The sequence below is a fragment of the Choloepus didactylus genome, chromosome 1 (assembly GCF_015220235.1).
Source record: "Choloepus didactylus isolate mChoDid1 chromosome 1, mChoDid1.pri, whole genome shotgun sequence".
Classification (NCBI taxonomy): Eukaryota; Metazoa; Chordata; class Mammalia; order Pilosa; family Megalonychidae; genus Choloepus; species Choloepus didactylus.
Window position 1 is genome coordinate 232,965,435 of NC_051307.1, and position 26,730 is coordinate 232,992,164.

A 26,730-nucleotide genomic window follows, 5' to 3' on the forward strand; every position below is an offset into this window, starting at 1 on the left:
TTACTGAAAGGAACAGGGCTTCCTGGAGCAATGGATGATTCTAGGGCTGTAACAGGGAAAAGTGTAAGATGAGGTCTGGAACATGTTATTGGGCCAGAAAATAAGGTAAAACTCAATGAGTGATAAGAAAATGTCAAAAGTTCCCAGTAGCTAGGTTGAAAGAGCTCCCACAGGCCAAAATAGAGACAATTGAAGAATCAAAATAATGATATTTATATATTACAACCCAACCCATTGAATACAATGTGAAGCCATAAGTTTATACCAAAATAAATAAATAGTTTAATGTGAGAGAAAGGAAAGTGTTTCCTTAGAGTAGAATATCAACTAAGACATGTAGGAGGAATGATGGAAATAGATAATCAGTTTGTCAACCATTGTAGGCGTAATTGATTCAGGCAGGAGTCTTCAGTGGATTCTGAGGCTGGTGGGTGAAGGTTTGATGAGGATCTCGGAATACCTCTCCACAAGCTACTAATCAGTTACAAGGGGGAAAATGGTAAATATAAGGTGAAGAAGCCACCAACTTGACCAGGTGATCAGGGTTAAGGTCACCCAGTGGTGAGACAGGTCAACATGTAGCTCCTGATATGAAGCACTTAGGAGAATATTGCTGAGGGTCATCCTACAGAATGTAAGGCCTGTACTCTTTAAGGTTATCAGAATTTGAATGACAGGGAAAAACTGAAAAACTGTCCCAGCATAAAGGAGTCTGGAGACAATTAAATGCAACATGAATTCCTGGGTAAGGTCCTGAATCAAAAGAAAGAGACATTGCTGGAAAAGTTAGCAAATTTTGAATGGTGTCTGCACTGGACAGCCTTGAATACCAGGATTGATTTCCTGATTTGGAAGGTTGTGTACTGGTTATTAGGAAAGTGTGCTTGTTTTGGGTAATACACGCTGGAATGTTTAGGGGTGATGAGATATCTAGTTGCTCTCAAAAGGTTCAGGAAAAAAAAAAAAAACCAATGAATAGAGAGAAGGTAATGGAGAAAGAGTGGTTAACAATTAGAGGGTCTTGATAAAGGGGATATAGAAATTATTAGTATTTTTCTGGCCACTTCTCTGGAAGTTTTAATTTATTTCAAAATAAATTATTTTTTAAAAAGCAAGAAAACAGAAATCCAAAATTCAGCCTTAGAGGCAAAAGTCAGTAATGAGCACAGATGGAGGGCCAGAGCTTGCACAGTGAGTGCCAAAAGAACCCTTAGATGGCTTCTTTCTTATGTTCTATGTTTAATATGTCAGGGTAAATAAAAAGAAATACAACACAGCACAGACACTTAAGGTGCAGGCCCTTATTTTCACCAGTCATCGACTCTACCACTCAGCAGTTTACCTTTATCACCTTTCATCAGTAGAGACAGAACTAGAGATTTATGAAAGTGTAAGATATGCTCCCTGACCCCCTGGAATCTGATTACAAGTGGAAAATAGCATATATTGAAAAAAAAAAATGGTATTCAGCAATGGTGTACAAGTTAATGCTGATGAGCTTCACAAAAGGACAGGATCACCAGTGAGTAGGAAGGCCAGGAAAAGCATCTCTGGGAGGTGGCTTGGGATTCCTGTACCCTTCAAAGAGATGGTCGACTTCTAGCCAACTGGCCTGTGGTCTAGCCTGGCATTCCATCTCTGTTGGTGCCCCACCTCCGCTTGAATACTTCTAGTAATGGCCATTCATTTCTCCTGACGCAGCCCAAGAAATGCTGCGAAAGATCAAGTTATTAGAAACTGCTGGAAAGATCAAGTTATTAGAAAATTCTCTCTTATATGAAGGCAAAATATGCTCATTTGTAGATGATCCTATCTTTCTACTTTGTGGGGGTGGAGCACAAAGTAAGTTTAATTCATCTTCTGCCTAACAACTTTTCATATATTTGAAGACCACTATCATGCCTCCCATAAGTTCTCGTTCTCATGTCAAATACCTTCAGAAATTTTAGCAAATACAGATTTATTAGATCCTTCACTAACCTAGGTATATTAATTTGTCAGTGGATCCAAAGGATGTTCCCAGTGTGGTCTAATGCAAAATCCAAAGGGATTATTTCCTCTCCAAATGGAATACCACGTGCTTTTAATAAAACCTAAGATGGCATTAGCTTTCTTAGCTTGTGTAGCTTCATGGACTCTCAGGTTTTTTCCATGTGAACTGCCAATCTGGTCTATTCCCAGTCTGTACCTCTGTAGCTGATTTTTTTAAATGTAGCATTTTGCTTTTATCCCTTTCAAATTTCATCACAGATGAAAGGATTGGTCCAGTTTGAGATCACTACGGATCTCAAATGTTTAGGACATTCCTTCTGGATATGTGTTTTATGCATAATTGATAAATGTGCTTGATGAGACAATGATTTTATTTTTATCAAAAAAAATGGGGACAACATTAGCATACTGAAATTCATCCTTAGAGATACTACCTCCAGGTTTATTGTGATCGTTAATCAACAGTCTTTGTTGTGTCATTTACTATTATTAAAAATAGTTCTTCTCTGGCCGGTGCCCCTTGTTTCATTTGAGGATGGCTGACTGTCAACTCTTTGAATAGCTCCAGGCATTTGAAGAATCCCATTTTTTAAATTCTCTCTATAAAAATTAATATAAAAAAGAAGATACAGCTGTATCATAAAGCGTCATTGAAACCATCACATTCAAGAAAATTATTAACAAAAGGAGATGTGTCCCCTCTCTGAATGAAGATAAATAAAATGCACATTAAATGCTTTCCTCATTGACGCCAAGTAAATATATTGACACCATGAATGAAAAGTAAAGAAATTATAAACTGAAATGGAAGAGTTGGTATGATACAGAGAAAGCAACATCAAAACGTAATTCTTATCCCGTGCATCCATAAGCATTTGTTTTAATAGATAATAAAAGCACTAAATCAGAAATCTTTCCACCAACAGTGACTTGGACAATAAATGTTGTAATTTATGCATCTAATTGTTGATCTAAACAACAGAGTTGGTAATAATTTTTCTCATGATTGTTATGATCTTTAGACCAAAGCACTTAGTTACCTTCTTTCATCTATACATTGTAGAAACTATAGAAAGTCAAAGAATTATAATTTTACCTTTAAGCGGGTTAATCCCTCAGTAAATATGTATTTTTAAGATCAGTATTCTAGTGCTATGAATTTATCATTGTCCACAGTATAAACCAGCCACAAGCAGGAAAGTTTGGTGTTATTGTTGATCCTGTTTATTGTTGCTATTTAATGACATCCAAATCCAGTCATCAAGTCACATCTTGAGTTCTAATTGCCTTTGAGAGTTCTATGCACAGAACAATAGCTGCAGACTCTTCAGAACAGAAGTCATAATACAGGTTCTTCCTGAGCTTGATGAATTAAAACCAAAGGAGGGGAGACAGTTGTGTTTTGCAAGAAGCCATCTGTTTATTTGTGTATGGTGTTTGTATTCAAATTTAAGGAAATCAAGTAAAAAGCATCCCAATTCACAACACAGAAAACAGGAGAACTGAACAAACATACAATTTGAGAAAACCAAGTAGCTAATGAGGTTTTGGACCTCTTTAGTTTAATCTTCTAGAGTCCCAAGGAGACTTCACTGGTGTGTGTACAGTACATGAATTGCTTTGCATTGATCCTTGCTACTTCGGGGCTCAGAACATCAATTGGCAACAGGTACTAAGTTAACTAAGGTACACAGCAACTCTACAGCATAATCCTTGATTTAGGGAACTTCTCTGTGCCTTGGTTAACAGGCAGCTAGTTCACCAGTAAGAAAATCTGTCCCAGGTCCCTACATGTGCATAAAAAGATGAAAGTTTCTTTGGAAACAAACATCTACTAAAAATGTGAGACAGCATTGCAAATGGCTCTACGGTTTGGGGTATGTGCCAGCTCCTTGCTGCTTGCCTGGAAGATAGGGAGCCAAGATATTTTTAAGGACCTGAGCCTGGAAATTTGACTCTGCACTTATAAATTTGATGTGTGTGCCTAGAACTAGAGCCAGCATTTTAGGCATAAAATCTTGGTTGCTGGTTACCAGTCTAAGGCAGTAGCTTCATTACTTTTACAGTGAAGCCCTCTGAAACCACCTGTAGCCCACAGCTTTGTTTCCCTTTCTTTGAATTTCTTCTGTGTTTGAATATCTTCCAATGAGTACACATAATCAAGTGTGCAAATTACTATATTATATCCTTGGACTTGTTGTCTAAATGATTTATATATGGATTTAATGTTTCCCACTAAATGACGGGAGGCAACATAGCAAAACAGATAGTTCCATAACTACTCTTGGGCATCAGTTTCCTCATCTATTAAGTGGAGATAATAGTAGTAACTTTTTATTAGGAATAAATGTATAATTTATTATTGTAGGAAATATATTAATATCATATCATATGATAGGAATAATATGTGTAAAATCCTTAGCACAGTGGCTGAAACCTAAAGGACTCAGTTATTACTAATATTATAATTCCCTCCGCTTCCTTTGTATCTCTCTTATTACCAGGACATTGCTATCCTTAGAACATACAATACATGCTCCATGGAAAAATCAATAAATAAATTAAAATTTTAATTGCCTAATCAGTGGTCAGCTGTTTAAAGTATAATTAGTAGAGGCATTCAAAGTGGATTTATCTGGTTCAGTCATTATTTTACAGATGGGGAAAATCTAAATTCATAAATGTTAAATTACACGTTAAGTCATTTCTTATGGTTTTGCTTAAAATAAGATTTGCTCTCACCTCCTTCTATCATTTAAAAAAAAAAAAAAACACTATCTTAGTCTGCATTTAGTAATGAAGATCAGTGAATCAATTGAGCAGATGTTGATGATGTAAGCTCTCAAAAGCCTCGTATTTTGAAATAAGGGATTGTCCCTCCTGTTATCCCTTAGCTAGAAGTACCTGTTTTTGATTTTTCATTTCATGGACATCACTCACTCAACAGTGACTAAAAGCACACCAATCCCCTTATCATGATCTTTTCCTATTTCTGAAAACAGGAAAAGTATATCCCATTACCTGATTATAATCTACTTATGGATAGAGATTTTCTTATTCTCACAACCTGAAGTTTGTTTTTTTTTCTGTAGTTGGAAGAAGGGATAGAAAACCTGTTTTAAAGACTCTCTTTAAAGAGAACATTTTAGTGTGGGTTGGTGGAAAATAAGTCCCATCAAAAGTCTCCCGTGAGATCTAATTTCAAAGTTCCCAGCTGAGATTTTAATCCAAGAGGTTTACTTAATAAATATTTATATCCCCCAGAGGCTGAAACACAATCCTATGAATATGGGAGCTACTTAATCTAATTTCTTGTTATTTTGTTTGCCTTTTTTTGTTTTTGTTTTGGTACATAGAATTGTCTGAAATCTCGCTGAATTCAGAATTTCTTTCTTTAGGCACTTTTTATAAAGGTGGCTTTTATATTTAACTCAAACTGTTTTTCACTATTGTACATTCTGACACCATTTATGAATTCAGGTTGCAGTGAAAAATAAGGACTATCTGTGTGTAAATACAGTTGTTGAATTTATGAGCTATCCCAGCTAAGCAAGCTCAATCCATCCCTGATTAAAACTATAATGTAAAGAGTGAATTAAAAAACTAATTAACAATCCTTATTCTAAAGAAAGAACACATATATTTCAGTTTGTCAGATGTTCATCCCACAGCATTTTTTATGTTATATTTACATTAAATTAAGTATAAATTTTGCTGAATTGCCTCTAATTAAAATTTAATTTTAATTTTTCTAAAAATTTAAATTTGCTAAAATGCCTAATAATTTAAAAAAGGTTAAAAGTATAAACATTATAACATTATATAGATCATAAAAAAATATGTTGGCAATGATATGAACAAGCCTGTATTATTAAGTAAGGAAAAAAGACAAAGTTTTTATGTAGAGTGTGTTTACACCAATGTAAAACAAACACCTAAAAACTATGTACCAAAAAGACTGGGAGAAATTATACCAAAATGAAAATGAAAATAGAGATTTCACATAGGTAGCAAGATAATGTTTGATCTTTTCTTTTTTCTTTTTACTTGCTACTTTTCTGAATTTTCTAAATTTCTCCATGATAATAATTTCCTATTTATTACTTTTATAATTTTTTTTTAAAGCCCAACAAACTTCAAATTAATATGGATTTTTCTGTTGGCCCTCAGCTGAAATGTTGCTTTCTGGTAAAACTGGGGAAAGAGATATGAAAACTTTTTTCAGGGGGCCATTTCAGAAAAGGTGCTGGAAGGTAGGCTCTGCCACAAGCTTCTTCAGAGATCTAACCTCATTGCTCCCGCAGCTGAGTTCCTTTGCTCTGAGAAGGTTCACATAATGAGTGTTTTCATCTTTTATATTAAAAATGACCTCCTGGCCTGAATCTGAGCTCCCCAGATGACTCAGGCTTGCCGGTCACAGCCTAGGCAGAAAACTAAAGCAAAATTACTTCATCGTACTCTTTGATTCTGCGTTTTGTTTCCAGCAAGCTCACAGGCTTTGCTTTCGGTGTTTTTGTTTTAACTCTCCAGATCCAACAAGGGTGATGGTGCCCCCTGTCAGTATGGATATCATTGTTGGAGAAAGTATTGTTCTGCCGTGCCAGGTAACACATGATCACTCGCTAGACATTGTGTTCACCTGGTCATTTAATGGACACCTGATAGACTTTGACAAGGACGGCGACCACTTTGAAAGAGTTGGAGGGGTAAGTACTAATATCAGATGATCCCCGGAAGGAAGCCCAGTATTCAACTGAACCTCTTGAAACTGACTCAAACAGACTTGTCTAGACTACCTGGAAAAGAAATGTATTATTCTTTTATAATTTTGTTCACACACCTTATTTCAGGAAACTCTTGGTTAATTCCTGCTCCTCTTTGTATGATAAATACAGCAACACTTATGGAGCACCTACTATTTGGTGGGCCTCCTGTCTAATCCTTGCAACAATCCTGCAGATCAGCTATTTGCCCCGTGGTACAAGTAAGGAAACTGAGGCTCAGAGGAGTTTTATCACTTCCCTTAAACTCATAGCTACTAAATAGCAGTATTCAGCTTTAAACTCCAAATCCCAACCCTGTGCCCCCATACCATACTGTATATCATAGAGTCCAATTAAGAAAATAGTTTAAGGATGGTTTAGATTAAGGGATTAAACCCTTCTCTTAGGCTCTTGTAGAATGCTCATCATTGTGACTTTAGGGTTGTCTTGAATCTGAAAAACTGATTGGGTTATTTATTATCTCCAGGTAATCTGAATTACAAAACATCCAAGTTTCACAATGCCTTACTTGCCATAAAAATTCATATTATCATTGCACATACAACAAGAGGAGGCAAAATGTGGAAATAATTCATGTTTCTAATGATAGTTGTCAAACTTTTTTTTTCCTGTCCTAACACAAGCCCCACATTCCCAGTGGTAATAAAGACTCTGGCTGCCATTTTTGTGGAAGGGCCCCATCAAAAGAGAACAGAATATTAAAATGGGCCTATTTTTTTTTTTTTTAAATCCTCTCCAACCTTCATGCTGCCGTAAGAATGTGATTTGTCCACCTAATTGTACCTCCCCTTAAGTTGAGAATAAATGGTCTAAAGTTCACAGATCTATCTATATGCTATATTGGAGCATATTTTGTACTCGACTATAGGACCAATCCTGTAAATTATCTCCTTGCTGCGTTTCTCAAACAGACTTTCTCTTCTGAATCACAAAACACCAAAAATGACTTGAGTGACAATTTTCTCATTTCTCCCAAGGATGATTTACAACTGGTACCATTTTAGATGCATAACAGAGAAGTTATTCAGTATATCTGTAGATGTCTTGGGTCATTAGGGATTCTCTCTCAGAAATCCAGTTAAGAAAGGCTTTAAGCAGTTGCCAATATTAACCATTTTCGACCTTCTTCATATGGTTTAACCTCGTAACTTCCATCAAATGAGAGACAGATTAACTACTTCACAAGAGCATTGAGGATATTAAATACCTTCAGGTCTAAAAAAGTGCCTCACGTGATGTCTACCACAGAGAAAGTGCTTCATAAACTTTAGTGGTTGTATTAATTGCAGGAGGGGTAACATTGATTCTCATAGCAGGAAAGTGTGAATTGAAAAACTTTTAATAAATTAAGCAGAATATTTGTTTTCATACTAAAACTAATGACTTGGGCAGGAGAGATATTAAAAATATTGTTGTCCAGAATAGCCTGGGTGCTACACAATCAAACAGACGCCTGACCAGTGAAAATGAATGTCTTTCCAATCCAGCATACTTGTCCTTTTTTCTGGACTGTTTCCAGTTGGCTACATATCAGCTACAGCTGAGGTACAGGTGTAGACACCTTTAATGGAGTCAAGCATTGATACCAGCATTTGTAGAGATCTCTGTCTGAAAAATCACTTTCATTAGCCTTCCATATGGGAAATGTTTGTCTCCTCTGTCTAACTAGTGCTAACACCAATCAACTATTTCTAAGAAATATGTGCAAAATTCAGGTACCCACTACAAATTATGAGAGCTTAGTGTATTAGCCACAGAGGATCATTAATGTCTAGGGAGCTAGGACTTGAGAATAGAAGGGTTAAAGAAGTGCAATTCTGAAGTCAAGCCCATTTCAGTTTCTGCTTCCTGAGCCAGCATAGTGTCCATAATGCTCATAAGGCCAGCCTATTACAATTTTTGGAAAAGTTGGTATTTCTTTGTCCTCTGATAACCCCAGAGTGCTCTACAGGAACAGAACAGACCACAGAGGAAGAAAATAAGCTGGTACTCTTTTGTTCTCTTTGGTAAGAACATAGATGTAGATCTCAGTATAACAACTTAGTAGGAATGACTTCAAAGGGAAAGAGAAAGTTATTATGGTCTCCCTCTGAGACTTGTACCTCAATCCTGACTGTATTTTTTCTTTTGTTTCAGTTTTACTTTGAATATATAAACCAGGTCAAAGTTTGTAAATAACTAGCACACTCTGTAAATCAGTCACAAAATTCTGTTAATAAGGTGCTGTACTCTGAAATCTCCAAGCTATAAGTTTCTTCTACATTCAATCCCAGGGTGAATAAAATGAATTAATAGGATAGTGTAGACTTTTCCTTAAAACCAATATGGATTTCCACCTTCCCTGCACACATCCCCTTGTCAGGCACATTTTTTTGTTGTTTAAATCTGTACCCAAAGTCCCAATATGTAAAATATCTTACGTAAAATATTATTGATCATGTTGATAATGATAACAATTCTTTATATTTGCAAAGTGCTTAATCATTTATCAAGCATGTTTATAGATATGCATATATAATAGCTCCTTAATCCTCAACAGAAATCCTGTAAAAAGGGTTAGCAATTATTATCCTTATTAACCAATAAGGTTACCCATAAGACAAGATCAGTAAATAGTGGACTCTGGATGAGAACCCAAGAATCGTAAATAAAAGATGGCGCGGCTCTTCTTAAATTTGATTTAAGTCTTTGACATGATTATTTCACAAAGACTTTTGATCATGGTCATCAGTAATACCAGTTTAAATTTACTCTGTGCTTTTCAGTTTTCAGAAGGATTTCACATACCTAGTTCTCATTTGAGTCTCACAACCTAGCACAGGAGGCAATGAACCCTTGTTTCACAGGTCAATAAACTAAGGCCCAGAGAGATTAAGAGACATACAAAAGCCAGGCATCGGACGTCAGCCCAAGACAGCGAAGTCCTAAAGCTTCAGCTCTCTCCTCACTATATGATTTTGCCTCTTTCCTAATGCTATTTACAAAAATTGGCGATTCTGTCTCTTCCACCATCCTTCATAAATATGAATGTGATGTGTTGTACTGAAACAAAGGAAGGAAATCAAGTACACATTAATTTTGAATGAGGATAAGATCTTTCCAGAAGGCAGTATAACATTATAGTTAAGATCAGGGACTGGGGCCAAATTGTATGGGTTTAAATCGGGGCTCTTCCATTTACTACCTAAGTGACTTCAGGCAAGTCACTTAACCTCTTTGTGCTTGAGTTTCCTCTTTTGTAAAATTGGGACAACGAGAGTGCCTACCTCATAGAATTGTGTATTTAGTGAATTACTGTAAGTAAAGCACTTGAAAGGTGCCTGGCATATATTAAGTACCATTAAGCATTAGCTATTATTATTGTTTTTGGAGGAATAGCAACATAAGGGTGTGTGTTGACTTCCTATTCTATAATTTAGGGTGGGAAAACTGGGAAAGACCAATATACCCTAAGCTATCTTGTCATTCTTTGTGTATTTAGAAAGAAGTGTAGCTTCCTTAATCTGGTCCCTAAGGTATTCTCTTACTCCAGGAACTATTCTCCAGGCTTTTGATTAATAGGGCTCTGAAACCAAACTCCAAAATGTAGCAATATTCTTCAATTAAAAAGCCCCTTGCAATAGCCTGTGGAGACACCTCCTCATCTTTATTTAAAGTACTGGGCTAGTGAACAGTGTAGAAATATTTCTGTGCCACAGAGACATCCATACCAGGATGTAATTAGTCCTATTCATCTACTAATCAAACATGCATTTGGCATTTGGAAAACAAATTAGCACCGTTCCACACTAGGTGATGCAAGATTTCCTTGGAGGGTCTGGTCCTTACAATCCTTTAATGCAAACCTGGGAGCAATCAAAATGCTGGCTGTAAGACAGGGTTGTGCAGTAAAATGCAGATGTCTCCAAGTGTGGGTTTGCTTCCCCTTTCCAAATATAGAGCTCCAAACTAGTGGAATGGCAATAAAGTCTATAGGCAAAGAGCCTGCCTTAAGAAACACATAGACAGGCTAACAGCCTGCCTGAAGAAACACCACCTTACTTAAGTTTAAGTGCTTCTAACATGGGTGGCAAACTGTTTGCAAGACCCAGAGGAGCCAGACACCTAAGGTCTTGTCAAAGGTGTGTTCTGAAATGTTGGTGTTCTTATCTCTCAGGCAGGCTCACATATTTTTAATAGGCCGTGGCTTGCATCACTAATGTGTTCATCAGCCGGTGTAAAATAAATCACAGTGTCCTCCATGTGATAATGATATTTAGAGCTCATTAAAAAGTAATTGTAGCCACTTTTCCCTACTTTATCAGCAGGATTCAGCTGGTGATTTGATGATCCGAAACATCCAGCTGAAGCACGCTGGGAAATACGTCTGCATGGTACAGACAAGTGTGGACAAGCTAACAGCTGCAGCAGACCTGATTGTAAGAGGTATTCGAATTTTTTTTTTCCTCAAAATAATTTTGTGATATCTTCTCTAGCACAGAGTTCTAAAATCCTCAGTGGTTTAGGCTTATGGAAAAAAGTCAGGTAGAAGCTGAATATTGTCAACAGTGGTTAACAGTATACAGAAGTTTTGTGTGTCTTTTTTCTCATAGGGGACCATCAGAAACTGCATCGAGCAAATCTAGTTACTTTATGCTAAAATAACTCCTGCGAGTGCTCTAATTATGCTATTGGAATAGGCACTGCCATCTAGAATAACCAGAGATTAACAAAAGCAAATGGCTTAAGGAGGGACCACACTGAGCCTTTTTTTAATGTTTCCTTTGGGCTAAACCAAATTAGTATAATAGTGGCTTAAGTAAAATCACCACCAGGTCTTTCCCATTTCCTTTTTTCTCTAAAATTAATAGTACTGTCCAGTTCCTTAAAAAAAGAGGGAGAGAGAGAGATAAACTCCTCACTCCTGCCTGGGTTGTAGTAAATAAACTGAGAGTTAATGTAAAAACTGATATTTGTGGGTCTCTTGGGTCCTGCCAACATGGCCTAACATGATCCTAAGAGCTGTGAACACACTGGCTGAGCCACTAAAGTCCAAGCCTAGCCAAATCAATTTGTAATGGAACTGTAAACAGACATTAAAAGATATTTTTAAATGAAAATTCCATTCTTTATGAACCAGCCTACCTACCAGAATCAAACCTATGCTCGGGGGTTTTCTAAAATATTAAAAGTGAGGCAAAACCACAGCATCAAAATAATCTCCTGGTTATTCTCTCCTTCATCTGAATCCCTAGCCTTTGGTGTTGAACCATCTTCAGCCAACTAGTTGGGCCCATGGCATCTCTTTGAGTGCAAGGAAGTGAAAATCCAGGATACCAGAACTGGAGGCAGGGGAAACTTGAGTGTACAGAGGACCAGAAATTATTGGAAGCAACAAGAAGTGTTGCTTTATCTTCTGGGCAGAATGTTGCAGGGAGGGGATGTGTGAGCGTTAGCAACTTTAATTATCAAGATGGGTTAAAGAAAAATAGCTTTCACATCCAGGCTGTTTCAGTTCCCCTTTAAACTACCTACAAATCTTCCCCAGTGACGGGGCAGATGAGGGCCAGGCAAGCGAAAGAACTTTAAACCTAGGCAGATCTGCCCACAGAATAACTTGTGGAAACGTGTTTATTTCCATTTTAAAATACACCAGAGCTGGTTTGCTCACCCCTTGGGGACAAAAGAATGCTGTTGCTGAGAATTTATCCTCTATTTAATTAGGATAATGTTCAGATCAGCAGTTTAAACACCAATAAATTAAGCTAATAAATATTTAAATCAGTAATACTTGAAGTTCTTAAATGATATTGTATACTTCATTTCACAGAAAATAACATTAAATACCAAGAGGAATTTGCAAATGTAGTCTAAAAGAAAATCTAGTCTAATCAGTTAATAAGGCCAATAAATTAATATGCCATTTAAAACCATAATCTTATGTTTTATATCCTCCAGCCTCTGCCCTTGTAACTTTTCTGTTTATTACAAAGGGGAGAAAGAAATGCATTTCACTGCCCTGAAAGAGATTTTCATATTTGAAACTAGTGTAGTTTTGGGTCTTTGCTCTGGCTCCGTTGATTCTCTAAAGCCTGCTCTGCTTAATCAATGGCACTTTAATGGCAACAAGAAAATAATACGGGATGTCCATCCTTCCCTAAGAGAGCAGCAGAGACTTGGATGTAACAGATACTCCCTTTGGCATTGCCTGAGACAAAAACTGCCGTGGACTCCTGACCGTGTTGTCATTTTGTTCAGAGGATAAACATCTGCACACTCTCATTTTGAAAGAAGGACCAACTTCCTTCCCCATAGCAAAGTTGGTAAACATTCTGTAAAGTTATATCTTTACATTGGTGGGGGTAACACAGGCAGAAGATAAAGAGTAAACAAAGCCAAGAAAGTACTATCTGTACTCCTATGGCCAGTCATCCCTTCTTTTCTTTCTTACTCATGCCAACATTGGGTTCAGATACTTCCTATCAATTTAATTTTTTGAGGAGTTCAGAGGGGAACAACTTTCTATTTGTGGCACTTAGCTTTTAAAGGCCACCAAAGCACCATCCATAAAGGAAAAGTACAGAAATACTAGAATGAGAAAGCTGGTGAAAAAAGATTATCTTGTTTGGACTTCATCTGGTTAATAGGGTCCCAGGGACCAAAGATCACCTCATCTCTTTCTAGGTGGCATTAGACTGACATGCTTAAATGTCACCATGGAAAATTAATCAGTTCCAGCAAACCTATTTCCAGACTTTTCATTCAGGAGTGGGAGGTAGAGGATAAATTTAGTTTCACCTGTGGGTCTATAAAAAAGATTTTTTAAAAAGGAAAGAGAAATTTAGGATATCACATAAAGGATAAAGAAGTGAATCCTGGAGCAAAGTCTTACCTGAGGTAATTTCCATTAACTTTCCACCACTCTGTTAGAGGTCTCTTTTTTCCTGCCCCTGTGACATGGCTGATAGTATTTTGGCACTCCATTTGATGGGGATTAGCAAATCCCTCCTAGGAATGTCTCCTTATGGCTGTCTAATGGGCATGGGGTTTGTCATTATGTCCCCCTCCCAATCACCTTCTCTCCTGAGGCAGTTGACTGTGGTTGTTAGAAATGGATTTAACTGCCTGGTAAGAGCTTTTCGTGTTCGAAACCAGTATAGCTTTAAATCTTTGCTCTGGTTCTGTTGATATTTTGTGTTTACCTGCCAACTGCTTTCCATCTCTCTGTTCCTTTATGATCTCCAAGCCTTCATTTAAATCTCATTTCCTCCCCTTTAAATAGTTCAAGTACATGGGTAGAAACAATGAACATCAGGAGGATAAGTAGAAAAACACAGGTATGACCTACAGAAACTGCAGCGAGGGTCTTTAGACTCCAGACCAATTTTGAAATTCCTTTGAAGAAATGAGAGCATCTTATTACTCTTGAGCACTGGCGATTTTCACAGCAGTTCCTGTCATACAGAGATGTCTACTTGCATTTGGTGCTGGAGAGTAAAGGGTTCAGTAATTGCAATGTGACAAGAATATACAGCACATTACTGCAACTCCATTAGTTTGAAGGCCGTTGCCACCCAGATCCATGTCCTCAATGGTAGAAATGACCATTCCTGGTAGACTGTAATCTTCATGAATTCAGGAGCAGGGTGTGTCTGTTTTCACTACTGTATCCCCAGATAACAGTGCCTGATCCATAGTAGGGGCTCCTAAATATATGATGAATGAATTAGTGAATTTGGGCCCCTGTGGTACCCCAGTGTTCTCCCTTAGCACCTGGAATAAATACTCTATAGTGTCTCTTTCACCTTTTTTCTTTTTACTTTTTTGTTTACTTTGTTTTTCCAATTATACCGTGAGTCCTTATGAGGAAGGGGCTGTGTGTCATTCATCTCTACTGTTTCAGAGCCCAGCAGAATGCCTGGCAACCTAGTAGGTGCTCAAAAAGAATTAGACAAATAAAGTGAATATGTGAGGGGGTAAATAAATGATTGAATGGGTCAGCACCCTGATCACTTACTTGGACATTTGATCCACACTGCTCCCGTTCTAAGAGTCCTGCTCGTTCCCAGGCCCTCCAGGTCCCCCCGAGGCTGTGACCATCGACGAAATCACAGACACAACTGCTCAGCTTTCCTGGAGACCTGGACCTGACAACCATAGCCCCGTCACCATGTATGTCATTCAAGCCAGGACTCCATTCTCTGTGGGCTGGCAAGCCGTCAACACAGGTAGGATATCGAAGCCCGATGCTGGTGTTTCTGCAGGGCCTTTGGAAATTCAGCAGAGTGGACAGAGCCCTGTGGCAGAAGCCAGGGACTTCTAGGTTCTCATCTAGACACAGCCACAGTGATACATTACAGCAGCGTTTTCCACACCTGAGTCAATGTCATGCCACCCATACTATCATTTAATACTTTTCTTTAGAGCAAATGTTTTTGTTTTGTTTTTTTTTTAACTTGACCTAAGCAATAATATCTGTGAAATATCAGGTCAGTTGTGCTGGTTATATGTTTTTCTTAATGCACATTAAAAAATACATTAGTTATAAAAATGAAAAACATCAGTGTTTGTATTGGCTAAAATCATCTTGTGTACCTACAGTGGTACACTTTGGGAAGCAGTGGAATACACTAGTCTATGATCACAGTCTCTGCGAAGACTGCAATCAGGAAACCAATAACTATCGAGTCATTTCCTGACTTGCTGCCCATTTTTATAGATGGTCATATTTGGGCATGAAGAGGTGTGAGATTTTTCTTTTTTCTTTTTTTTTACTGAAGTTGACTCTACGGTTCTCACCTCTGCCAATACCTCCAAATTGAATCATTTTGCTATTTTATTTAGGTTTCCTTTGGGGAGTAATTGGACAAATACTTACTATAAGCAAAAGATAACTCCTCTAGTCTCCAAGGGTTGACTGTGGGAGCTTGATATTTCAAAATAGAAATAAATGGAGTGACATACACATTTTTATGCAATTCACATGAATCATGTTGCTCTACACCCAATTTTTTTTTTCACTTCAAATTTGCCCAACCTCAAAAATGGGTTTCTGTGTTTCCAGCTGTGATCACTGACTTTCTGCTGTGCTACAGGAGTGTTTTAGGAAGGAAAGATGGGAAAAGTCTGGCAGTTAGGAGATGTGAATTCTAGGCCAGGTGCTGGCACCCTCCCTCAGAAAGTCTTTGCAGGTCAGGAGATCTCTACACAGCTCCATTTTCCTCTTCTGTTAAATGGGCAGGATAAGAATTATATAAGACCCAAATGAGAAACAATTGTGAATGCATTTTAAGGCATAGGAAGCTCTACATAAATATAGTAAAGAAAAGAAAGAGGATGAAGATGCTACTGCTGTTGGTGATAACAAGGATGATTTTTAAAAAAAAGGAAAACTAGAATTTGTTGCATCTTTACTATGTGTCGTATGCTCTGTTAAGGGTTGCACTTGGATTTTCTCAACTGTGCTTTGAGTACATATATCCTTATTTTAGGATGAGGAAATCAAGGTATGAAAAATTCAAGCAGTTTGCCCAAGGCCATTTAGCTACTAAGTATCGATGCCAGGATAGGACCCAGGTGGTCGGACTCTAGAGCCCGTCCTTTTTATCTTTGGAGGGCAGGACAGTGTAAATGTCACTCAAGGAGGCTGGTAGCCACTGAAGCTTAGTTATACTTCATGATGTCCTCGGCTTGGCCACATGGGACCTCCCCTTGAACCTTCGGGGCCCATTGGAAAATCTTGATGGCATCAAGCAATGGACAATGTCCTGTTTGAAGAAACCGTTCTTTAAATATTGCTGGATGAACATTGTCAAATTCTGCCTTTCTGACTCCCGTGTTTGGTGTTCTTCCTGGGCCATCTCTTTTATGTTTACAGACTTTTTTTCTTTATATATGCTAATCATATAAAGCAGTATAATGGAGTTATAATAAGTTATAGGGCTTGGGCTATGGAGTCAGACAGACAAGGGCAGATCCAAGCTCTACCTGTAACTGGCTATATAACCTTAGGTCACTTAGCCTATCCAAGGCACATTTTCCTCATCTATAAAAATGCAGATGATAATTTTCCCTTATTTATATGATAGTTGTAAGAATTAAATCGTGTGCCTAGTACTACATAATAAATGCTAAATAACATACTAACAGATGAAGTTGGTAACAATAATGGTTACAGTCAAGTACATTTAGGCCTGGAATCCTTTTTGTCTTTTATGATGTCATTGCTGGGATCTGATCTGAGTTTCTTAGTTTAGCATACACAGTTCTGGGTTTTTCTCACTGTGACAGCTCTTTGTGCAGCTGCTACTGGACCCGCCACAATGCCCTGCATATGGTAAAGATGATGGTGGTGATGAGGTATGAAAGTTCCCAACATGCTCTCTGCATTTGTTTGATGGGAATCCTTTGAAATGTGTCCTCCTTTTGTTGTCTTTCAGTCCCGGAAGTCATTGATGGGAAGACATTTACAGCAACCGTGGTGGGTCTGAACCCCTGGGTAGAATATGAATTCCGCACAGTTGCAGCCAATGTGATCGGGATCGGGGAGCCAAGTCAGCCCTCTGAGAAACAGAGGACAGAAGAGGCCCGTGAGTAGCTACCAGCACACGGATTGTCCGTCTCAGCAGCTGCCGTTCTTTAGGGAAACGCTTTGAATTCTTCCTGCTCTTCAGCCCTAAGGAGGCCCTTTGTTAGCACTCCCTTCCCCTTGAATTATTTTAGTGATCAGAAAGTAGGCTAGGAGAAGATCAGCTTAACAAGCCATGAGGTTCACTCAAGAGCTAAGTTCTAACTCTTCATGGAATCCCATTCATAGCTAGAGACACACTGTGCTTCATTCTCTCAAAAGAGAACCTCTTTCCTCGTTGGTTCATTGGTTGCCAAGATTATCCTAACATGATCATATTTTTAAAACTATACTCATACCACATTTCAAATGAAATAATCTCACAGAAATCACTGGTGGCAAAGAATAAGTTCTTCAGAAATGTTCACTAAGATTTTCTTAGGGTATAAACCCTTCCGAGAAGCTAAGATTCAGAAAAGCCTGAGAATTCATACAATACCATTCAGCAATGTAGTAAGGCTCTCAGTGTACTCAGCAGGAGCTAGCATGGCAAGAGAGTAAAGTCAATTCACCTGGTCAGTTGTATTTTACTATCTCGTGTAAAGCTTGAGACCTAGGTATGTGGTCCATGTTAGAATTCTCAGCTGCAGTCAGGCCAAATGTTTGTTGAAGTAGCAAGGTTCCTAATCCAATGGAAACTCTGACCCTACTGGAGAAGAAAAAACATCTAAATCAATTTTATTGACTTTAACAAAGGGACATACCCAGTCACCGGTTATATACCCACAACCAGATGTTTTTACATTCTATTTGGAGGCCTTCATTTACATGATGATAGTGTAGCTAATCCCATGCTCTCTTTTTCTCCTCCAAAACCATAATTTAATTTATTTCCTACATTGATCCTGAGGGGGAATACAGCATAATTTCTGTTGTTTTACTGAATAAACGAGAGATCAGAGAGGTTAAGCACAGTGAGCCAGGGGTCAACCAATGTCTACCACTTTCTTCAATATCCAGCTCAAAACTCACCTTCCTCCAAGAAGCCATTAACCCACCCCTACTCTGAGCAGCCTGCTACTTCAGACATCGCTGCACTACCCCATTCTGTCTGCACTGGACTGCTGTTTCCTTGTGAACGTTGCTGTGTAATTGTTCTGCACGTGCCCTCTTGCCCCAACTAGATTGTAAGCTCTGCATGGGCAGAGTTTGTATTGTCTTTGCTTTGTGTACCACTCTATGGTCAATAAACACCTAATCAAGCCTTAGAACCAGAACCGCAATCCTTTCCTTATCCCACTGAACGCCTCAGCCTCTAGGGATGGAGCTGAATAATAGGTCAGATCTGTCTAATAAGATGTGTACCTTATCAAATGGGAAACAGGTAATTAATAGCAATTTCCTTGGTACATTTCACTTTCTCAAGCTTTTGCTGTGGGCTGCTGGATAACTCTGTTTCTGAACTCAGAAGACAAAGGTCTAGGCATCCGAGTATTTGTTTAAAGTGAGTCACCTCAGCCAGACAACCTTCCTGGCTCTCATTTGCCTTTGGAGGCTGACATAACTTGTTTTTTGTCTCCTGCACAGTCCCCGAAGTCACCCCAGCTAACGTGAGTGGTGGTGGAGGCAGCAAATCTGAACTGGTTATAACCTGGGAGGTAAATGAATCACAGAACAAAAGGACAATACATTAGTCTAGGCTATTTTATTATTTTCCTCCATGTTCAATATAGCTGGGAAGACGTCTCCTCTGTTTTTAACAGCTGCAATTCATTTCAGTGCAAAACACTTTCTCTCACATGGCTAATGGCTAACATGAAAAGACAGTGCTTGCCGATCACTTTTTGAGGCAACCTTTAATTCGATTCATAACAGGAAAAACAATCGTGAAAGGGAAGACAACACAACTTTTAAAAAATATATTAAAGAACGCTGGTTCGAAGAAAACCAGTTTTTCTTTTCTTCCTGAATTGCTGCATGGCCAATTGATTTAAAACATCTGCCAGCAATAGATTCAGTGTACCAGCACGATTTCCTGGCAATTGACTTTGCTGCTGGAGCCCTCTTTTATGAAGTATTTTTTAAACAACCTGGAGGAAGGTTAGGCACCAATTTATTAAAAATTGATTTTGGGAGAGGCAGTGGGTGCTTTATAAAGGGTTTGTAATATTTTTGAAGGATTCTAGACAACAACCCTAGAAATTAAAATCCTTCATTTCCCCAAAGCCCTCACAGTGAAAGAAATTGCTCACCCTCCAGCTGAACTCTTCAGCCTTGAGAGGGAAGATATTGCCTGAGCCAAGATGGTCTTTACTTCTTCAAAGGGAATCTTTGTCTATTTTGCAATGGAAGACGATTCATATTAGATGATACAGGGGGTGGGAGATGTTTGTTTTTAGGAGATCGACTGTCCAGTTTCTTTCACTGTAATTTCCAGCTATTTCAGAGCTGGGTTTGCCCCATCAGGAAATCAGATTTTCCACTGCAGATTTTTCATTTGTTTTTTTAACCCTGTCACCTTCCAATATCTCATGGGAGACTGATGGCCAGCCCCAGATTTAAAACACCCTGGGCAAAACCCAAAATAAGATAGGTGGGGAAAGAATGCAGATGGGAATGTTCAAGAAGAGAAAAGAACAGAACATTAGCATTTAAATCAGACTACGGTGATTTCTGAATGCTGCTTTCCTTCTTTACCAGACCGTCCCTGAGGAATTACAAAACGGTGGAGGCTTTGGGTACGTGGTGGCCTTCCGGCCCTACGGCAAAAAGAGCTGGATCCAGACAGTGCTGGCCTCAGCCGACGCCTCCAGATACGTGTTCAGGAATGAGAGCCTGACCCCGTTCTCTCCCTTTGAGGTTAAAGTGGGCGTCTTCAACAATAAAGGAGAAGGTGCCTTCAGTCCCATGACAGTGGTATATTCTGCAGAGGAAGGTATGGTGTTAACGCTGACCGTGTATCTGATATTTCTTCAATTCTGAGATGCTGTTGATTTCAGGATGTACAATCAGTTTAAATTATCTACACATAAATTGATGGCATATCCTGATTTGGAAAAAGTCATAAGAAATTTGATTCATTATTCACCACTAATCTCTTAGAAAAACAGCACCTCCCCTGTACTTAAAAACAAATGTTTCTACAAGGAAGTTATACAAATGGCCACTAAGCATGTGGAAACGTGCTCTATATCATTGGTCATCAGGGAAATGCAGATCAAAACCACAATGAGATACCACTTCACATCCAATAGGATGGATTATATTTAAAAAAAAAATTAGAAATTAAGTGTTGGAAAGGATATGGATAAATTGGAACTCTTGTGCATGGTTGGTGAGAATGGAAAGTGGTGCAGTCCCTATGGAAAACAGTTTGGCAATTCCTCAAAAAGTTAAACATAGAATTACCATATGAACCAGCAATTCAACTGCATAAAAACCCAGAAGAATGGAAAGCAGGGATTCAAACAGATACATATATATCAATGTTCATAGCAGCATTATTCACAACAGCCAAAAGGTGGAAGCAACCCAGGTGTCCATTAACAGATGAATGAATAAACAAAATGTGGTATAGACATACAATGGACTTGTTATTCAGCAGTAAGAAGGAAGGATACATGCTACAATAAGGATGAACCTTGAAAACATTACTCTAAGTGAAATAAGCCAGACACAAAAGGACAAATATTATATGATTATATGATTCTACTTCTGTGAAATATCTAGAATAAGCAAATCACAGAGATAGAAAGTAAACCAGAGGTTACCAGGGGATAAAGGAAGGAGGGTATGGGGAGTTAGTGCTCAGTGGGTACAGTTTCTGTTTGGGATGTTGGAAAAGTTTTGGTAATGGATGATGATGATGGTAGCATAACATTGTAAGTGTAATTTAACACCACTGAATTTTATACTTAAAAATGGTTAAAATGGTCCTATTTACCACAATAAAATTTAAAAGAACAAACAAACAAACTAAAATCAAGTGGCCATGCATTATTGATTCCATTGCTAGGGACCGAAATTTGCAAGTACTATATGCGATGTTCATATCTATACCTATGTGTATATTATCATTACTTTCAAAATGATATTTGTGTTTTATTTTAGCCCTTTAAGTGAATATCAACATATAATTTTCATTTCCTCTCACTACTTTTATTTTTATAAATCATATTTTACTTACATTCTAACTTATTAAAGAAAGGATTACGTCATGAAGCTGCATGATCGCTCTCATTGTCTTTGAAGGATTATTGTGCCTTATCACTGCCTCTACTCTATCCCTGCACTCAGGCTGCCTCTCCATGATCATTACCTTTGGAGTTCAGCTTTGTTGTTTTATTTTTAAAGTGGCATTCAGAATATGGCTTTAATAGTAAACATCTGAAAGTTGAGTCATTGATTCGGAGTAAAGAAAGATGCAGTAAGTTCTTCTCTGCAAAGAGAATAATCAGCCCCTTAGACTCAATGCTCCTTCATGACCTGGCCCCTGCCTTTCTGCTCAGCCTCAGGTGCCAATGTTCCGTGCACACTCCATGCTCCAACTGTATCCATAGGATTTCCAGTGATCCAAAAGAGCTTCAGCCCCTTGCACATACTTCAGCTTCTCTTATCCTTCCCTGTCTTGCCCACCTTGTGAATTCACACTCATCCTTCAAGCCTCAGCTTGAACAACCAAAGCCTCTAATTTCCCGAGACCAGCAGTTAAGTAAGCGTTTCTCTTTCCCGTAATATCTTGAACATTCCTGTTATAATTCCTGTCCCATTGTATTATAAATTTTGAAATTCACTTTTATGTCCTCACTAAGGTATGGTTCTTGAAGGCTGGCCATTTATTTTTCACCTTGTGACCAATGTCTAACTGTGCATGACCCACAGGCCCTTAATAAATGCTGAATTAATTAATTAACACATAAATAGTATCATATATTGTTATAGATAGACATGACCTTAGAGGTCTCCTTGTCCCATATTTCCTGGAGTATGCTCTGCATTCCAGAGGGTGTGCATGAGTTGATTAATATTTAAATTAATATTTTAATATTTAAAAATCGTTCATAGTTATATACTGATTTGCATTGCATTATAAAACCCAAGATTTCATGATTATTATTGTTTAAGACTAGTTATTGGCTACACTAGGTTTTTCTTTAAGCAAGACATTTGGAATGAAAAAAATTAATATATACAAAGCTGGTACACAACTCTAGCTGAAATATGGCAGAAATAACTGAAATTAGGAAACAGTCTTAGTCAGGCCTTTCCTTTATAACAAAAGGATACTGAGTCCCAAGAAACATAAATGACTTATGTAAGAAAATACAGCTTGTGGTGCAAAACTGAATGGTCACCCAGCTCTCCTGAAACTTAGTCAACTGACTCTCTTTTCATTTCTCTCTCATTCTCATAATCCAGTGGCTAGAGCTATCACCTTTGACAAATGCTAATTAAGACAAGTGTGTGTTAAGGAATTGCTGGCTATGGAAAGTTGTTGCTAAAACTTAAGTAGCCCTAGGTTACTTCCCTGCCACCCATCCCCAAACTTAGAGATCTTGACAGCTCTCTCTACCACCACCATCCCACCAAGCTTGTAGCTACTGCTCATCTGTAAAATGAGGGTTTGGATCATAAGCATTGAGGACAAGTCTACAACTGTGGAGTCTTTGTACCTTACAGGTCAGTATCTAAAATCCTGTCCTGCCACAGCTCATAAAGTAATAACTTTTTTCCATATCTATCTGCAGAACCCACCAAGCCACCAGCCAGCATCTTTGCCAGAAGCCTTTCGGCCACAGACATTGAAGTTTTCTGGGCCACCCCTATGAAGAATAGAGGACGGATACAAGGTTATGAGGTATTCAAGCAATATGTTCCTTGGGTCTGGAATATTGTTCATATCCCTCAGTTAGACCTCCAAGACACACCCAATGGGGAAAAGACCAAGTTCCCATTTACAGGCATTTGTTTTAGAGGCCCGGCTTCTAACCAAGCATTATTGAAAGCACTGAATGTTCCACTGTGGGACCACCACTTTTCTTTGTTACACTCCAGAGATGTTTTTCAAAATATATGTAAGTCTAGGCAATTGTGAGATGGTTGACAAAATAAGAATTGACTTCTGATTTGCCTGTGGTCACTTGGGCTCAAAATAAAGGTGAGGAACAAAGAGAGAAATACCCAGCAATGGTGGTGCCAATTTTCCATCTCATTACGTAGCTAAGAACAGAAATGCTATATAACTAAGAACAAAGCTCTTTGTGTTGGAAGCTCTGCTAATATAGAAAATTAGCTCCATCATAAGAATACAGCACAAAAAAATAATATATTGAAACTGGGGAGTGATATCATCAAGATAACAGCATAAGATATCCCCAGGAATATTTCCCCTTAGATACAGCTCAATTAAAGGGCAGATGCAACTGGCTTGTAGGATGTTAAAGACTGGAAAAGGCCCAACAAATGCTGAATCAAAGAAAAAGAAAAACACCACCAAAAAAGGGGACGTAGGAGAGTAGCACAGACCCAGCAGTCCAGACCCTCCCTGCACTCAGTCCTGCATGGTTTAAATGATACACGGTGGCAACACTCTGGTCAGGCACCTCCTGCCATCGTCACTGACCACAGAGCCACCCACAGCAGCGATTTAGAGTCCTGTGCAGATTCAGGCACAGGGACGCAAGTCCACATAGACCCAGGGTGGGGCCTTAGTGGTCAGCGTGCACAAGCATACAGTGGTCCCCCGGAAATCAGGGCGACCCACAGAGGCTCACTCTCAGCCTAGTCCCCAATTGCTGGTACACCTGATGAAAATTTAAAAAATAGGTGTTTCTAAACACTGACCCTATCTGGCTCCATGCATCAGAACTCCCTAACACAGAAGTTCCCAGAAACAAAAAAGCCATGTGGAAAGGGGAAACTCGGCCACTGTAAGATGGGGTGGGACTGGGGCTGAAAGCTGGAGAGAAAAAGCCATCCAGTGCACAGGAAGGGAATTGAACGTGTTGGCGCTGAAGAGGAAACAGGTATAAAAACAAACAGAACAGACCAGGCCCCCCAGAAGAGGAACAGAGGAAAGGAATTCCACTCCTCCAGGGGAAACATTCACACATAATGGGTAATTGTAACAGGTACCACACATACCCAGAGCAAGAGACAGGTGCAGAAAGACCTGAGAAAATACAAACCTTTAAACATGGTCTGCTCTGAAGGTTCAGTATAAATCAGACCAAGTGTTGAAGAGAGACTTAACATAGCCAATCTACGCTAAAACCCTAGTCAAGAGGGGGAAACTGACTTCCAAAGTTAGCTCATCAAAACAATCAAATGCCCAGCATCAACAAAACATCAAAAGATATTCAAAGAAACGGGAAGAGATGGCTGGGTCAAGGGGAAAAATTAAAACTCCAGAGGAAACACAAACAGTGGAACAACAATCAATGATGTTCACTCAAATCTAAATCAATTCAAGAAGTTAAAGGAAAATATGGATAGAAATAAACTAAATTTGGATAAAGAACTAAAGAATATAAGGAAGAGGATGTGTGAGCAAAAAGAATTAGAAAGTTTAAAAAGTAACAGAACCTATGTGGATGAAAAACAATAATGGAGATCAAAATACACTAGAGATATTCAAGTATAGACTTGAACATGCAGAATTAAAAATCAACCAACTAAAAGGCAGGGCAATGGAAATCATACGGTCAGAATTACAGATAGAGAAAATAATGAAAAAAATTGACCATAGCCTAAGAGACCTGTGGGACAGTATGAAGCGCACCAACATACGCATTGTGGAAGTCCCAGAAGGAGAGAAGAAGGGAAAAGGGAAGAAAGAATATTTGAGGAAACATAGCTGAAAATTTCCCCAATCTTACAAAACACATAAACATGCATGTACAAAAAACGCAACAGTATAAACACTAATTGACCTACGCCAAGATGCATACTAATCAAAATATCAAAAACCAAAAATAGAGAAAAGCGACACATCACACACTAAGGGTCCTAAATGAGACGAGTGCTGATGTCTTATCAGAAACCGTGGAGGTAAGAAGGCAGAGGTATGACATATTTAAGGAACTGAAACAGAAAAACTGACAGCCAAGAATTCTTTATCCAGCAAAACTGTCCTTCAAAAATGAGGGAGAATTTAAGATATTCACAGATAACCAAAAACTAAGAGCTAATCACCAAGAGATCTGCCCTTTAATAAATGCTGGTGAGTTCTTCAAGTAATTAGGAAAAATAGATACTAGCTTCGAGCAGCATGAATAAGTAAAGGTCTCCAGTAAAGGTAATTACATGGGTAGATGCAATAACCAGTAGTATGGTATCCTCAGTATGTAACTCCACTCTTTATTCCCTATGAGACTTACAATACAATTGAAAAAGAAATACTCATGTTTCCATGTGATGGGCATGCAAAATATAAAGAGGTGATGTGTGAAGGAAAAAAAAACATAAAGGGAAAACAGGGATATAGGAGCAGAAATTGTGTATGCTATTGAAGTTAAGTTGAAATCTTTTTGAATTATAGTAGGTTTTAGAGCTAGGTTGTTTAACATAAACCCAAGAATATCCACAAAGAACGTATTTAAGTATATACAGAAACAAAAATGAAAAAGGGATCAATCAATTATATCATAAAAGACCAACTATAAACAAAAGAAGGCTGCAATAAAGGAAAAGAGGGACAAACAATAGAAGTATAATAAACAAAGGCAAAAATGACTGAGGTCCTGCCTTAGTAGTAGTTACATTCAGTGTAAATGTATTAAACTCCCTGAAGGACCCAGATTGGCAGAATGGGTAGCAAAGCACAGTCCAATCCTATGTGGTTTACAAGAGACATACCTTAGACCCAAAGACATGAATAGGTTGAAAGTGAAAGGAAGGAAAAAAATATTCCGTGCAAATAGTAATCTGAAGAGTCCTGGGTGGCCATACTAATATAGGACAAAACAGACATAAAATCAAAAACTGTTACAAGAGATGAAAAATGGACACTATGTATTGATAAAATCATCAATTCACCAAGAAGAAACAGTGATCATAAACATTTATGCATTTAACCACAGTGCCCCAAAATAAATGAAGCAACCACTGACAAAACTGAAGGTAGAAATAGACCCCTCTACAATAATAGTTGGACACTTCAATAGATCATTTTTATCAAGGGGTAGATCATCTAGACAGAAGATCACTAAGGAAATGGAGAACTTGAAAATACTATAAATGAACTAGACCTGACAGACATATACAGAACACTGCACCCCAAAACAGCAGAATACACATTCTTCTCAAGTACAAATGGATCGTTCATAAGGACAGACTACATGTTAGGTCACAAAACAAATCTCAACAAATGTATAAAGATTGAAATTATACAAAGCATCTTCTCTGATC

At 38.3% G+C, this 26,730-nt stretch overlaps 1 protein-coding gene across 5 annotated transcripts in view; it reads left to right on the forward strand.

The window, feature by feature from the left end:
* The window catches only part of CNTN4 (contactin 4), an 824,548-nt gene that overhangs the window by 782,856 nt on the left and 14,962 nt on the right, over window positions 1-26,730 (forward strand). For 4 of the 5 annotated variants that reach the window (XM_037800525.1, XM_037800528.1, XM_037800538.1 and 1 more), the window contains 7 exons: window positions 6,523-6,698; window positions 11,081-11,201; window positions 14,825-14,983; window positions 17,195-17,344; window positions 18,910-18,980; window positions 20,023-20,257; window positions 23,070-23,179. In XM_037800525.1, coding sequence (XP_037656453.1) covers window positions 6,523-6,698; window positions 11,081-11,201; window positions 14,825-14,983; window positions 17,195-17,344; window positions 18,910-18,980; window positions 20,023-20,257; window positions 23,070-23,179 — 1,022 coding nt within the window. The remainder of the gene's footprint in view (window positions 1-6,522; window positions 6,699-11,080; window positions 11,202-14,824; window positions 14,984-17,194; window positions 17,345-18,909; window positions 18,981-20,022; window positions 20,258-23,069; window positions 23,180-26,730) is intronic. The other variant, XM_037800543.1, reaches the window with a different exon arrangement.